Here is a 15,534-nt window from a genome sequence, read left to right as displayed (position 1 = left end):
CCCACAGTGTGACCCTCCCTTAGTACCAACCCTCCCTCAGTACCACCCCTCCCACAGTGTGACCCTCTCTCAGTACCACCCCTCCCACAGTGTGATTCTCCCTCAGTACCGACCCTCCCACAGTGTGACCCTCCCTCAGTACCACCCCTCCCACAGTGTGACTCTCCCTCAGTACCGACCCTCCCACAGCGTGACCCTCCCTCGGTACCACCCCTGCCACAGGGTCACTGTCGCTCAGTACCACCCCTCCCACAATGCGACCCTCCCTCAGTACCACCCCTACCAGTGTGACCTTCCCTCAGTACCGCCCCCCCCACAGTGTGACCCTCCCTTGGTATCACCCCCCCCCCCACAGTGTGACCCTCCCTCAGTACCGCCCCTCCCACAGTGTGACCCTCCCTCAGTACCGCCCCTCCCACAGTGTGAGTCTCCCTTAGTACCACCCCTCCCACAGTGTGACCCTCCCTCAGTACCACCCCCCCCACAGTGTGACCCTCCCTCAGTACCACCTCACCCACAATGTGACTCTCCCTCGATACCACTCCTCCCATAGTGTGACTCTCCCTTGTTACCACCTCTTGTACCTGGGACACTCCCTCAGTACTATGCTGGGTGTCCTGTACGTTCCTGTTGCCGTGTGTCTCTCCCTGTGACCCAAAGGAGGGCTCCTGCATTATTTGTCATTGTTGATGCCCCCCCCCATCTCTGGGTAATACATTGGGGTGGCTTCAGCCCCACGATCGCTGACTGTTCTCCTCCCCACTGCAGCTTTTCTTGGATCACCAGGATGCCATAGCCCCAGATCACAATGACCCCATTCACGAGCTGCTGGAGGATCTCGGCGAGGTGCCCACCATCGAGTCTATGATTGGCAAGTGTTCTCCATTCTCCTCTGGCAGTCCCCTTCCCTCTCTCTCTCCCCCCCTGCTTGGCCTGCGTTCTTATCCCTTCCTGCTATCGGATATCTGTTCACCTGTTTCTTGTCAGAGCTTCAAAGTCAGTCACCGGCCACACCTTGGACTCCAGGTCTGTCTCTCTTTCTGTCCCCTCCCCTCCCACCCCCACCTCCCCCACCCCTTTCCCTCTCTCATTCGTTCTCATGCACTCTCTCTTCTTTACACCCCCGTGCTCCGAGCTCTCGCCAGGGACTGATCCGATCATTCCCAGCATGTTTCTGCACTCCTGGCAGTGGTTGCTGTGTGAACGAACTGTCGCTTGTCCTGTACCACAGGGGAAGGAGGCATGACTGATGCGGGCAAGGAGCAACTGGCCAAGACCGAGGTGTCCCTGTCCCTCACCAACAAGTTCGACGTGTCCGGAGGGGAAAATGAAGAGATGAATGCCCGCACTCTGCTCCTCAAGTGAGTCACTGGGTGGGCACGTGGGAGAAACTTTGGCCCTCTTAAAGTTGTCCTGCATTTCCATAGCACCGCCACATCCTTGCGCATACAGTTAAGTTTTAATTGGATCCATCATAGCAGCAAAGGAACACAGACAGCTCCCATGATGAGACGAGGACTTGCTGGTTGGTTTGGCCGGAGTGCCTGTGAGAGTTCTTAAAGATTAGCTTTATTTGTCACATGCACGTACATCGAAACGTACAATAAAACGCATCGACCAACACAGTCCTGGGGTGAGCTGGGGGCAGCCCGCAAGAGTCGCCACGCTTCTGATGCCAACGTAGCACGCCCACAGCTTACTAACCCCAACCCGTACGTGGATGGAATGTGGGAGAGCCCAGAGGAAACCCACGTGATCATGAGGAGAACCTAGAAAGTCCTACAGAATTCAGCAGACAATGGCCATCAGCTCTGTAATACCCTGTATTCCCCATTCTCTCTCTCTTCCCCCCCCCCCAACCCTTCGTTCAGGAGGTGCAGGCTGGACCCCTTGAGCTCTTTGATTTCCAGCCAGCACATCTGCCCTCTGCGGTTCTGGCCGCTCGCACCCCGAATGGAATCATTCCAGCTCCAACGTAGAGAGAGGGACAGTATGGAAACAGGCCATTCAGCCCTACTCTCCCATAGGGCCCCCGCTTCCCTTTGTTTGGACTGTGTCCCATTAGACCTTTCTTTCCATCTACCCTTGGGGCCTTAGGGGCTGGAATTCCGCCTATCGCCTTCTCCTAGCCCCTGGTACGGGCTCTCATCCTGGTCTTTCCTTTGACCCAACCCACTACTGACCCCTTCATTATCTCCTTCGATTCCAGCACAAAGAGGCTGATTGTGGACGTGATCCGGTTCCAGGCAGGGGAGACGCTGACCGAGATCCTGGAGAGTCCGGCCTCTCCGGAACAGGTGCGTAACAAGCCTTCAGTTTGTTCCCCAATCAGCTGACCTCCAGCAGATTGCCAACACGCTGTCCAGTCTTCCAGTGGCACCTTACTCTCACACTCGCTCTCATATACACACACACACACACACACACACACACACTCACTCTCTTACACTCATACACACATACTCTCTCACACTCACTCACACATACATACAGACTCTCTCTCACATACTCTCTCACTCTTGCTCTCATATACACACGCACTCTCACACATACATTCTCACACTCTCACACTCACACTCATACACTCACACACACACTCACTCTCTCACACACACGCACACGCATATAAAAAGCCTATAAAAAGTATTCACCTCCCCCACCCCTTTGAAAGTTTTGATGTTTTATTTTTTTATAACATTGAATCACAGTGGATCTAACTTGGCTTTTTTGACACTGATCAACAAAAAAATGACTTTCATGTCAAAATGAAAACAGATCTCTACAAAGTAATCTAAATTAATTATAAATATATGACAGAAAAGTAATTGATTGCACAAGTATTCACCCCGTTCAAGTCAGTATTTAGTAGAAATACCTTTGGCATTGATTACAGCCTCATGGATAAGTCTCTATCTGCTTTGCACATCTGGACACTGCAATTTTTCCCTGTTCTTCTTTACAAAACTGCTTAAGCTCTGTTAGATTACGTGGGGATCGGGAGTGAACAGCCCTTTTCAAGTCCACCCACAAAATACTTTGTTATTTTTAAGCCATTCCTGTGTAGCTTTGGCTTTATGCTTGGGGTCGTTGTCTTGCTGGGAAACCAATCTTCTCCCAAGACGCAGTTCTTTGGCAGTCTGCATCAGGTTTTCCTCCAGGATTTCCCTGTATTTTGCTGCATTCATTTTACCCTCCACCTTCACAAGCCTCCAGGGCCTGCTGCAGTGAAGCATCCCCACAGCATGGTGCAGCCAACACCATGCTTCTCAGTAGGGATGGTGTGTTTTTGATGATGTGCAGCGTTTGGCTTATGCCAAACATAGCGTTTAGTCTGATGGCCAAAAAGCTCAATTTTGCTTTCATCGGACCATAGAACCTTCTTCCAGCTATCTTCAGAGTCCCCCACGTGCTTTCTGGCAAACTCTAGCCGAGATTTCACATGAGATTTTATCTACAGTGGATTTCTCTTTGCCACTCTCCCATAAAGGTGTGACTGGTAAAACACCCTGGCAACAGTTGTTAGGTGCAGTCTGTCCTATTTTAGCCACTAAAGTTTGAAACCGCTCCACAGTTGTCATAGGTCTCTTGGTGGTCTCCCTCACTAGTCCCCTTCTTGCAGGGTCACTTAATTTTTGAGGATGGTCTGCTCTAGACAGATTTACAGCTGTACCATATTCTTTCCATTTTTTGATGATTGACCTAACTGTACTCCAAGGGATGTTCAGTGACTTGGAAGTTTTCTTGTATCCATCTCCTGACTTGTGCTTTTCAATAATCTTTTCATGGAATTGCTTGGGATGTTCTTTTGCCTTCACGGTGTAGTTTTTGCCAGAACACTGACTGACCAGCAGTTGGACCTTCCAGTTACAGGTGTATTTTTACTACAATCAGTTGAAACACCTTGATGGCATACAGTGACCTCAATTTAACTAATTATGTGACTTCTAAAACCAATTGTCTGTATCAGTAATTATTTGGTATGTCATATTAAAGGGGGGTGAATACTTATGAATCAATTATTTTGTGTTTTATATCTGTAATTAATTTAGATTACTGTGTAGAGATCTGTTTTCACTTTCACACCAATGAGTCTTCTGTTCAAAGAAAGCCAGATTAAATATATTGTGATTCAATGTTGTAAGACAAAACATGAAAACTTCTGGGGTGGGGTGGGGTGGATAGTTTTTATAGGTTCTCTCTTTCATGCGCGCGCGTGCTGTCTCTCTCTCTCTCTCTCTCTCTCTCTCTCTCTCTCTCTCTCTCTCCCCCTCCCCCTCCCCCTCCCCCTCCCCCTCCCCCTCCCCTCCCCCTCTCCCCCTCCCCCTCTCCCCCTCGCTCTCTCTTCCTCCCCCCTCCCCCCTCCCCCTCCCCTCCCCCTCCCCCCTCTCCCCCTCGCTCTCTCTTCCTCCCCCCTCCCCCCTCCCCCTCCCCCCCTCCCCCTTCCCCCTCCCCCCTTCCCCTTCCCCCTCCCCCCTTCCCCTTCCCCCTCCCCCCTTCCCCCTCCCCCCTCCCCCTCCCCCCTTCCCCCTCCCCCCTTCCCCCTCCCCCCTTCCCCCCTCCCTCTCCCCCTCCCTCTCCCCCTCCCTCTCCCCCTCCCTCTCCCCCTCCCCCTCTCCCTCTCTCTCCCCCCCTCTCCCTCTCTCTCTCTCCCCCTCTCCCTCTCTCTCTCTCCCCTCTCCCTCTCTCTCTCTCCCCTCTCCCTCTCTCTCTCTCCCCTCTCCCTCTCTCTCCCTCTCTCTCTCCCCCCTCCCCCTCTCTCTCCCCCTCTCCCTCCCTCTCTCCCCCTCTCCCTCTCCCTCTCCCCCTCTCCCTGTCCCTCACGCACTCACGTGAACAGGCATACTCTCTCTCTCACACACAGTCACTCTCTCAATCTCTCTTGCACACTCAGTTACACTCACTCCCTCTCGAACACATGCGCTGTCACAGAGACCCACACTGACACCCACACAGTGACCGTGTGACCATGTTAACCAAATTCCGATGCAGATATAAACGACAGATTACACGGTAGGGGACAAATAAAGCTGCTCTGATCTCACACTGTGTGACACATACTCCCATAGGATGCCGATCACCAGCGAGCGATGCAGCGACGAGCGATACGGGATGCGAAGACCCCTGAGAAGATAAAGCGGAATCAGCTGGAGGAGGAAGAGAACCAGATGACCCTGACGGAGAAGAAAGAGAAGATTGTGCAGAACCTGAAGAAGCTGGCAGCCCTGGGGAAGGTCAACCCCCAGAACAAGTACCAGGACCTGATCAACGATGTCGCCAAGGTAACCAGCCCACCCTGGGGTCCCACTCCGGTGGGAGTGAGTCTCCGCGGGGTATTCAGCAATGTCCTCCATCACCGAAACACCGGCCAGACGGTGATGAATCTGTGGAATTCATTGCCACAGGCGGCTGTGGAGGCCAAGTGTATTTAAAGCAGAAGCAACACATATCAAAGTTGCTGGTGAACGCAGCAGGCCAGGCAGCATCTATAGGAATAGGTACAGTTGACATTTTGGGCCGAGACCCTTCGTCAGGATAAAGCAGAGGCTGCTCGGTTCTTGATTAGTAAGGTTGTTAAAGGTCATGGGGAGAAAGCAGAAGAATGAGAGGGATAATAAATCAGTCATGGTGGAATAGCAGAGCTGATTCAATGGGCTGAATGGCCTAATTCTGCTCCTATGTATAATGGTCTCATCCTTGGCCATTAACCCTCGGCACCATTCACATGCTGTAGACACTTCATAACCAATTAAATGTTTCCTCAGTGTGGTCAGGTAGGAAACACCATTCCCATTTTACCCACAGAGAGATTATGATAATGAGACTCGCAGTGAGTACTGGCTAGGACACAACATCCATGTTCAACCCCAATCAAAGGAAGGCCTTGTACTGATGATCGGATTGGATCAGCCCTGCTTGGCTCCCCAGACCCAGAGTGAGCGAGAGACACTTGGCTTGGGTGCAGGGTAAGATGCGGAAAGACCCTCTGCCTGCTCTTTGCAGCATCCATCTGTTCTTCGGTCCTCTGTTCTCAGAATGTCCAGGTCAGCTGGAGGTAAGCCTTGTGTGTGGGCAACTATCAAAGTGGGGGTCTAGCTGTACCCCATTACCCGTGAAAGGAGGTAGTACTATCTGTGGCATTTGCCGGTTGTATCCGACAACGACAGGAAACCTGTGCGGCAGAGCCATTGCTGTGGGAGAGTTCCAGTCTCTTGTCCAGTGGTACAAGTTCTCATCTCAACCAGGCTCTTCCTTAGTGGAACTGGGGTGACCAGGACTACTTTTGTGCCTTGTCATGCCCCTTGCTCTCCACGGACTGCTGCAGAACTACCTTGGCCACTAGATCTCACCAGCCAGGCTGCTGCATGCTGGGACAGGCACGCCCCATCTCACCGGGGTATGAAACCCGCTGGTGACCCTCACCTGGTTTTGCCCACCTGTCAAGGCGGAGTACCAGGGTGTAGCCACTGCGGCTCAGGTGAGAGCTGAGTGTACGACAGGGACCAAAGGTGAATGAGCTGCCCCAATTGACATGACAGGCCCCTTCACCTGAGTTCCTGTCCCTTCCTACACACTCCATACACTGCCCATCTGTTGAACTAACCTCCTATTCCTCTGTCCCCCTTCCCGCTCCCTGCGGCCAGGATATCCGAAACCAGCGGCGGTATCGGCAGAGGCGGAAGGCAGAATTGGTGCGCTTGCAGCAGACGTACAGCGGCCTGATCTCCAAGACAACTTTCTACGAAGAGCAAATTGACTATTACAACCAGTACATCAAGACCTGTATGGACAACCTGGCCAGCAAGGGCAAGTAGGTGCCTCTAACCCAATATCTGAGGGGTCTCCCCTCCAGTGTTCAGGTCTGGTGTGCAGGGAGAGGCCGTTCTCACCATTGTCTCCATGTTGACTAAGTAGGAACACTGTCATCAGTCACACTGGCCTCACAGTCTTCCGCCACAAACTGCCCGAGGGAGGGCTCATCAATGATGCTCCACTATTGATCTTCTTTCCTCATCTCCCCTCCTGCCCAATTCAAGCCCTCCCCAAATACCCTCACCCGATGCATGCACTTCCCCTCCCCTTCCTCCAGCACACTCTCCTTGTCCTGACAGTCACACCCCTCCCATTCCCCTCCTTCCAACACACTCCCCTCGACTCCACACTCTTCCCCATAGTCACACCCCTCCCTCTAACAGATTCCCCTCCCCTCCCTCCAACACACTCCCCTTGCCCCCATAGTCACCCCTCCCCAACACTTTCCCCCTACGGTCACACCCCTCCCATTCCCATCCCTCCAACACACCCCCTTTCCCCCACACTTTCTCCCACTCATCCCACAATCTCCCCTCCCTGAAAAATTCTCCCTCACAGTCACAACCCCAGTTCTCCTCCCCTCAGTCTCCCCTCCTGATTCCTATCATGGAGATTGGATCTGCCCCAAGCTGCCCCCACCCATGTCCCTCTCCCTGCAAAAACCATCTGCAGGGCAGCAGTGATCATCTCCCCCACCCCCGACAATGATCAGATCACCCGGACCGACAGGGAGGAGCCCAGGGGTAGATCAAGATTATTTAATGTTAAGTGTAACAGAGAACGAAATAATTGCAGCACAATAACATAAAGAACACAAAAATAATAAAACCACAATATAAGTACATAAGGTAGTTTATATACATGTATTGATAGTATGTCAATAAAGTGACACTAGGCTCAGGGGTGTCTGTACACAAGGTGACTGACAGTAAATGATAAAGTAGTGGTGGTTGGGGTGTGGTGGGTGGGTTAGTGGGCTGGAGCTGTTGATCAGCCTCACTGCTTGGGGAAAGTCACTGTCTCTGAGCTTGGTGGTCTTGGTGCGGATGCTACGTAGCCTCCTCCCTGATGGGAGTGCTCAGAACAGTGACGAAGCAGATCGGCCTCCGGAACAGCCAGGTGTGGGCTCTAGGCCGGATGGGTTGGGGTCATGGCCTCCATTCACTGAGACGTTCCCTCACTCCCCTCTGCCAGGGTCTCGAAGAAACCAGGAGAAAGAAACGTGAAGGGAAAGAAGAGCAAGCAGGTTTCCCAGCGGTACACTGCTGCCAGGCTACACGAGAAGGGCGTTCTGCTGGAGATTGAGGACCTCAACACCAACCAGTGAGTGTGAGGGTCGATGGGGTGGTGAGGGGCTCGGGCATCGTCAGATCAGGGGGTGGCTCCTCTACTGGAGTGACCAGCTTCCGTTGGAAGGGGTGCCTCGTTCCTGGGGGAGAGGGGAGAAACCTGGGAGGTGAGGAGCGTCTGAGGGAGAGGCCCTGCATTGGTGTGGCTCAACCATGGATGTTGCATCCCAGCTCTCTGGGTACTCAAGGCAGTGCAGTACAACGTGGAGAGCGAGCTGTTGCCCTCTCCACACAGCCAATGAATCCAAGGGAGCGGCAGAGACTGACACAGTCTGGCACCAGTGTTTGAGTTGCCAGTCAGTCGGACTGCCTTAGGAACTACAGCTCTGGACTTTTCCTCAGGGTTTACTCCTGAACCCTTCCCCATCAGTGCTTGTCGCTGAAAGGCAGTGAGTGTTTGAGATCAGGGTTTCCCTGCTCCGCGATGAGCTGCCAACCATGGCTGATGAGCCCTATCTACGAGAAGGGGCTCTGTTTCCAGGAAGGACGTGGTATCTCCACTCTGATCGAAACCAGGTCTGCCTCCAACCCCACCACCTCGTTTGCTGCCCGTCCCCCTCCTTGGCCTCTGGCCTAGACCCGACTTTTGACCTCTGGCCTGGTAACCTACCTACTCCTGGAGTTCTGTCTGCCGCAGACAGCTCTGAGATCCAGAACCTCTTCCCCAGGTGTGGGGACTGGAGGTTAGATTGAGAGGGAAAGAGGCCATTTAGCCCATCGGGCCTGTAACATTGGGTTAGCAGGAGGCCCTTCCTCAGCCTCTCACTCCCGTTCCTGCACTGAGTTAGTGCCGAACCAACCTGTTGGTATTGACTGAGATTCTGTGAAACTTCCCACCAGTGGGTGGGGGCAGTGCTGGGTTTACATCACATGCCGGGGGCTATTTTGTGTTTGTGAATATCTCACAAAGTGTAATTTCCATGGGTGGGTTTTGCGGTTGCTGTTTGATGAGGTTCCTTAAGGGTGTCATCGCCGGGGCGGCTGGGGGTGGGGATCACACTGCCTATTAAATGCTGCCAATGGCATGTGTCTCAAATAGTCTCTGACAGTGAAATCCAGCTCCTGACCTTCAGCTACTAAGCCCAGTGGAACCGTTTCTACTGTTGTTCTCAGTAGAGAACCCGTCTCTATTGGGGAGAAGCAGGTTACCGGTGCCTTAAAACCGGTCACTTTGGGCAGATGGGGCTCGTCGGTCGTATTTGGCGGTCTGTCTAGGAGAAGGAAAATTCTGATCTCAAACCTCTGCTGCCTTTGGAAGTAAATCCTGAGGAAAAATCTGGAGCTGAGACCCTAGGGCAGTTCCTTTGAAATCCAAACTCTGTGTGGGTGGACAGAGCCTTGGTTGGACCTCTTTAAGACCACAAGGTATAGGAGCAGAATTAAGCCGTTGGGCTCAACAGTTCTTGTTAATGGGACTGCCTCTCTGAAAGAGCAACACCTCCCTCCCCCAGTCCTACAGTGGAGTATCAGAAGGTCTGGCTGGGGCTCGAACTGCAGATGTCACCAGGTAGCTACTGAAGTTATCTGCTCTTTGACAGTGGTCTGGCCCAGTTTGTCAGGAAGCTGTTAAACAAAGCACTTCTCTTCTGCTTACAGGTTTAAAAATGTCATCTTCGACATCTGTCCCACCGAGGAAGTGGGTGACTTTGAAGTAAAAGCGAAGTTTATGGGGGTTCAAATGGATTCTTTCATGCTCCACTATCAGGTAACGATCCACCCCTTCCCAAATCCTCAATCCCGCCTCGCATTGACACTGTAATTCACTTTGTTATTTTCATATCTTTCCTGGCTCCATCTCTTCTCTGCTAACCCTTCAGCCCATGACCCTTGTGCACCTCCAAACCCAACCTGTCCGCAGGAAGGTTGTGGAGGCTCTGGAAAGGAGTATAGGAGCAATTCACCAGTATGCTTTGTAGAGTCAAGGCGATGAGGTAAAATGGAAGCTTGGACAAACTTGGGTTTGTTTCCTTTGTTGAGAGATACAGCATGGTAACAGGCCCCTCCAGCACAATTACACCAAATTAACCTACTAGCCCGTACATCTTTGGAATATGAGAGGAAACCAGAGAACCCGAAGGAAACCCACGCAGTTCGCTGAGAGAACACACTCTTTACAGACAATGGGAGGAGTTGAAACCACCCAAGTCACTGCCGCTGGAGAACGTTACACTAACAACTATGCTATCGTGCTGCCCTCGTGGACAGAATTCTGGAGCACAGGGCTCAGGCGATCCAGAGGGTGTGCTGGGTGGGACATCACAGAAAGGCTTCGTTTTCTGCTCACCGGATGTTAATGTGAATCAGAGACACGAGGTTGTAATGGGTGGTGGGGATGTGGGAGTAATCTGTAGCCAGTGCACCCACTCAGGGTGCCCAGCTTGTCTGGGTGTGGAGAGGGGGAGTGGCTGGCACCACACGTTCTTAGCTTGATGCCTTACAGCACCAGAGATCAGAGTTCAATTCCCATCTCTGACTGTAAGGAGTTTGTACGTTCTCCCTTTGACCACGTGGTTTTCTTCCTGGTTTGCTCCCACATTCCAAAACAACGTACAGGTTAGACTTAGTAAATTGTGTGCATGCTATGTTAATGCTGACACCTGAGACAGTGTTACTCCTCGACACAAACAACGCATTTCTCTGTGTGACAAATAAAGCTAATCTTTAATCTCAGTGAGTCAGGCAGCATCTATGGAGGGGAGTAAATAATTGATGTTTATTTCTGAGACCCAACATCACAGCCGGAAACGTCAATTGCTTACTCATTTCCATAGATGCTGTCTGATCTGCTGAGTTCGTCTGGCATTTAGTGTGTATTGCTCTGGATTTCCAGCATCTGCAGAATCTCGTCGTTAATCTTTAATCTCTCCCTACTCAGGACCTCCTCCAGCTCCAGTACGAGGGTGTCGCTGTCATGAAGTTGTTCGACAAAGCCAAGGTCAATGTCAACCTGTTGATTTTCCTGCTGAACAAGAAGTTCTATGGGAAGTAGAGGGAGGCTGGCCCGGGATCCCTCACCGCCCCAGTGACAAGATGCTGCCTTTGTGTCGTGCACATCAATTTAGCTCTGCAGAGATCAGAAATGGATGCTCGAGGACATTACCCATATGGAGGAGAATAGGGTTATCAAAGTGTACAATTTTATATTTCATATGATATAGCCAGAACATTTATAGACAGCATCTTCTGCATTCATAGTGGTCTTTGAATTGCTTAAGAAGCGTAAATATTTGTAAGCACAACTCCCCCTTATTTTTATATAAACTACACTTGCAACTTTGCCATTTCTGTGCAGGAACTGTCCGTTTCCCAGTCAAGCTTTCTAACCGTCTGTCCAGTCCTCTGGCACTTTGCCTGGGGTAGCAGTTGGTTGGTTGACAGGGGTTTGTCCAGCTCACCCATCTACTGAGGTCAAAAACTTGGAGCTGTTATTCCTGGGATAATGGGTGCCAGGCACTTTGGGAAACACACAGTGCAAGTTAAGCAAAAGCACATTCTTTTCCAGTGCCCACTGGTATTAGATAGACAGACTGGAGCCTGTGCTTCCTGGAGTAAGTCTGCAGGAGGAGAACGATGAGGGTACAGAATGAATACAGCTCCCGCAGTCCCCATGCACCCTGACTCAACAGTTCAATGGGAGTTGTAATTGTCCCCTGTTGTGCCTACAGACTGTAGTTTCCCTTCTGGGGCACAGGCTGCCGACAGCAGCTTGCTAGAGTCATCTGTCCTGGGCCAGTCTTTCAAATTGTCCCCAGGTACACCCCCATCTCCTTGGGATGAGGATTTTGGGCTTCAGTTGGTGATTCTGTTATGCTGGATTTTTTTTTTACAGAATGGGCTTGTTTGCCCCAAGCTCGACTGTCCTCCTCTTACAGTTGGGCTTGGGACCATCCATGGCGGAATTGTAGTTTCAGTTTCATACTGGAGCCTTACGGATTATCTCGAGGTGTGCCTTGCCTCTTCATGTCCACAGCTCTTCCCTCTTAATTCCCCACCAGTGCACAGAGTTAAGGAGGAGCTTTCTGTCCCTGCCTCTCTGTTACAGTGTCACTTGGGTTGGAACCCTTCCTCAGCCTTGGTGTGCCACAGATCACGTTTCCCCCACACTCTCTATCTCCTGAGTGGTGGGTTCTGGATTTTTCGCCACCTCCATCGTGGGCCCACCATTAACCCACTTCTGACACTGTCCCTGTGGGCAGGTGAGACGGAAGGTGACAAGAGGTGTCCTCAGCTCAGCCAAATCCATTCTCTCCCAACTCCTAGAAGAAAGGACTGACTGTATGGACGGGTCCATCTACAGTTGCTCAGCTAGAAGCACTATTTAGAGCAGCTCGATACACACCATTGTGGGCGCGTCGACAGCTGTTGCACAGAGACTACACAGAGAAAGTTGTAGTTGGCTAAATTATTTGTCCCATTCCTGATGCTCTTACAATGAAGTTGTATTTGCAGGAATATCGGTTCTTTTTAAGAAAAATAAATTGTGTTTCCGTCTCCAAGATCAGTGGGTGTGCTGATGGACTGATTCACTTATTTGGTTTATTTAACCATGTGTGGTCTCTTTAGTTTCTCACACTTCCCTTGATCCTGCTGTGTGCATGTACCTCGCATTTTCCCAGGGTCTAGGCGCTCGGATTCCTTGCTCCCACTGTCCAGCACAGGTTAGAGACACACTGAAGCTCCGACGATGCCCCATCACACACTCCTGGAGCACATGTTAAACACACCAGAGCTCTCTTCACATTGTCCTTTCCCTCACTTCCAGAGTAAAGCTCCATCTACATAGTCCCAATATTCCAGGGTTAATCGTAGAGTGAAGCTCCCTCTACGTTGTCCTATCTCACTCCTGGGACATGGGTTAGAGACACAGAGACCTCTCTCCACACAATCCCATTACACACTCCTGTGGTCAGACAGAGTGAAGCTCCGTCCACACTGTCTCATCAAGACGCCCTCCCTCCACACCGACTCATCACACACTCCCAGGGTCAGACATAGAGTGAAGCTCCCTCCGCACCGTCTCATCACACACTCCCGGGGTCAGACACAGAGTGAAGCTCCCTCCACACCGACCCATCACACATTCTTGGAGTTAGACACAGAGTCAAGGTCCCTCCGCACCATCCCATCACACACTCCTGGAATAGGAACAGCTCTGGCTGGTAGGACATCTCCCATCAGTGGTGTGCAGTAACCTCTAGAGAGGGGAGTGGGAGATGGGAATGTCCCACCTTTGGTGAACATAGAAGGAAGCTGCTCACAGGAGAAAGGATTGGTGGTTTCTCTGTGAGGTGAGTGCACCTTGCATTTGCATTGTCGGCAGTGGGGAATAGGGGAGAGGGAGGAAGGTGAAGAAGGTTTGGTGGGGCTTCTGCCTGATTCTGGGGGTGAGGAGGTATTTTCTTGTCTCAGTGGATACTAGGAACTCCCTAACTCTCAGTCGCAGACACCTCCCTCAGTGGAAGAAGTTTCAGTTCCAGTGGGAGCTGTCCTGGTTAAGAACCCCTCCCCGGGAGAGCAGAACCAGTGTCAGAGTTGTTTCATGGGCTCCATGATCACCCACATCTCATTTATTCCCAGCTGCCTCTCCCCTCAATCTCTCCCACATCTTATGAAGAGAAACTTTACTCGGGAAATCTACATTATACCTGATTCAGTCTTTGCCTATTGATCAAGGCTTGGCTGGGGGCTGCCCATGTTCGGGGCATGGGTCACTCAATTCATTAGTCAACCCAGGTGATGTTGCCTATTGGTCAAGGCTTGACTGGGGCTGTCCATTGGCTGAGGCATGGGTCATTCTGATCATTAGTCAACCTGGGTGCTGCTCCCTATTGGTCAACATTTGGGTGGTGATGTTCACTAGTTGAAGCTAGACATCACATTGGTCGAGGCTCGGGATGCTGACGATTCAAGATAGTCAGTTCCAGTACACAAGTGTAAAAGAATGAAAGAATTTGTTACTCTGGATCTGGTGCAGAACAATAAAGAGCACAACAATAATAAAAAAAAACACCAAACTATAAACACATAGATTGATTGTTTGTCCATAAAGTGACACTGGGTACAAGAGTGCCTGTACATAAGGAGACTGACAGGAGATGATACAGTAGTGGTGGTTGGGGGTGTGGAGGGGTGGGTTAGTGGGTGGAGTGGTTGATCAGTCTTACTGCTTGAGGAAAGTAACTTTTGAGTCTGGTGGTCCTGACATAGCCTCCTTCCTGATGGGAGTGGGACAAACAGTCCATGAGCAGGGAGGGTTGTATCCGTCATGTTACTGGCCCTCTCTGTGTATATACAGGTCGATACACAGATACTAAGGTGCTCAGCCTTCGAATGAGACACTGAGCGAGAGTAGAATACAAGTTATTCCGTCTCCAGGAAACCAAAGGAGAAGAAGAGGAATTCAACATGAAGCTGCCACAGGCTCATGGCCTTTCATAGAGCCCGCAACTTTCTTCTCAGCTTTCTGTTTCCTTGGCAAGATCATAATTTGTCTCATCTCTGCCACCTGTCAACATCCAAGCAGGAAGTAAAAAAACTTCTTATTCCTCGGGCACAGATTCATTGGAGCCGGATGTTGTCAGGTGGAAGGTCTTTCCTGATTCAGTTTCCAGAGCCTGAAGGTCACAAGAAAGGCCGGCATTTATTGTTCATCTCCAGCAGATGGCTAGACCCTCAATAACCAGGAAGTACGGAGGAGCAGAGGAACTTTGGTAGACATATGTAAGGATCCCTGAAGGTAGAAACACAGACACAGAACATATCTTGGAAACTATATGGGATATTTTTCTTCATTAACAGGACAAAGAACACCTGACTCTTGAATATCAGAATTCCAGCTCCCTCCTTACCCCTACTCTTCTCCTCACATTCTGGTGCCCCTCCTCATTTCCTGTCTCCCATGGTCCACCCTCCTCTCCTATCAGATTCCTTCCTCTTCAGCCCTTTCCCTCCGTTACCTATCACCTCCCAGCATCATACTTCATTCCCCTCTCCCCCATTCACCCACCTAACAGCTGTCAGCTTGTACTCCTTCCCACTCCCTCCACCTTATTCCGGCTTCTGCCCCCGTTCTTCCCAGTCCTGATGTCCTTGTTATTCTCCCCCGTAGATGCTGCCTGTCCTGCTGAGTTCCTCCAGCATTTTGTGTGTGTTATCATCTACTCCCTTGTGATTAATTTTCTTGCAGACATTTTCAGGAAAATAAAGAAATGCAAAAGACTCCACAAAAAACCATATAATTACAAACAAAAACAGTCAAGCAATCAATGTGCAAAAGAAGACAAACTGCAAACAAAAAAATAATACTACTGAGAACATGAAATGTCCTTGAAAGTGAGTCTGTACATCCGTTCAGAGTAGTGGTGAGTGAAGTTAT

The 15,534-nt window shown here is 50.9% G+C and overlaps 1 protein-coding gene across 1 annotated transcript in view; it reads left to right on the top strand.

Moving 5' to 3' along the window:
- Positions 1 to 12,703, top strand: part of LOC140192660 (ras GTPase-activating-like protein IQGAP1) — a gene marked incomplete at its 5' end in the record, with an annotated part of 34,025 nt that extends 21,322 nt beyond the window's left edge. Inside the window, 8 exons of the mRNA XM_072250190.1 lie at positions 769 to 871; positions 1,232 to 1,361; positions 2,210 to 2,297; positions 5,067 to 5,279; positions 6,642 to 6,808; positions 8,005 to 8,133; positions 9,756 to 9,864; positions 11,035 to 12,703. Coding sequence (XP_072106291.1) covers positions 769 to 871; positions 1,232 to 1,361; positions 2,210 to 2,297; positions 5,067 to 5,279; positions 6,642 to 6,808; positions 8,005 to 8,133; positions 9,756 to 9,864; positions 11,035 to 11,148 — 1,053 coding nt within the window. The remainder of the gene's footprint in view (positions 1 to 768; positions 872 to 1,231; positions 1,362 to 2,209; positions 2,298 to 5,066; positions 5,280 to 6,641; positions 6,809 to 8,004; positions 8,134 to 9,755; positions 9,865 to 11,034) is intronic.
- Between the last annotated feature and the right edge of the window lie 2,831 nt (positions 12,704 to 15,534).

This window comes from Mobula birostris, unplaced genomic scaffold (genome assembly GCF_030028105.1).
Source record: "Mobula birostris isolate sMobBir1 unplaced genomic scaffold, sMobBir1.hap1 scaffold_2065, whole genome shotgun sequence".
Classification (NCBI taxonomy): Eukaryota; Metazoa; Chordata; class Chondrichthyes; order Myliobatiformes; family Myliobatidae; genus Mobula; species Mobula birostris.
Note: the sequence above shows the minus strand (reverse complement) of the source record. Positions and strands in the feature narration are given on the sequence as shown.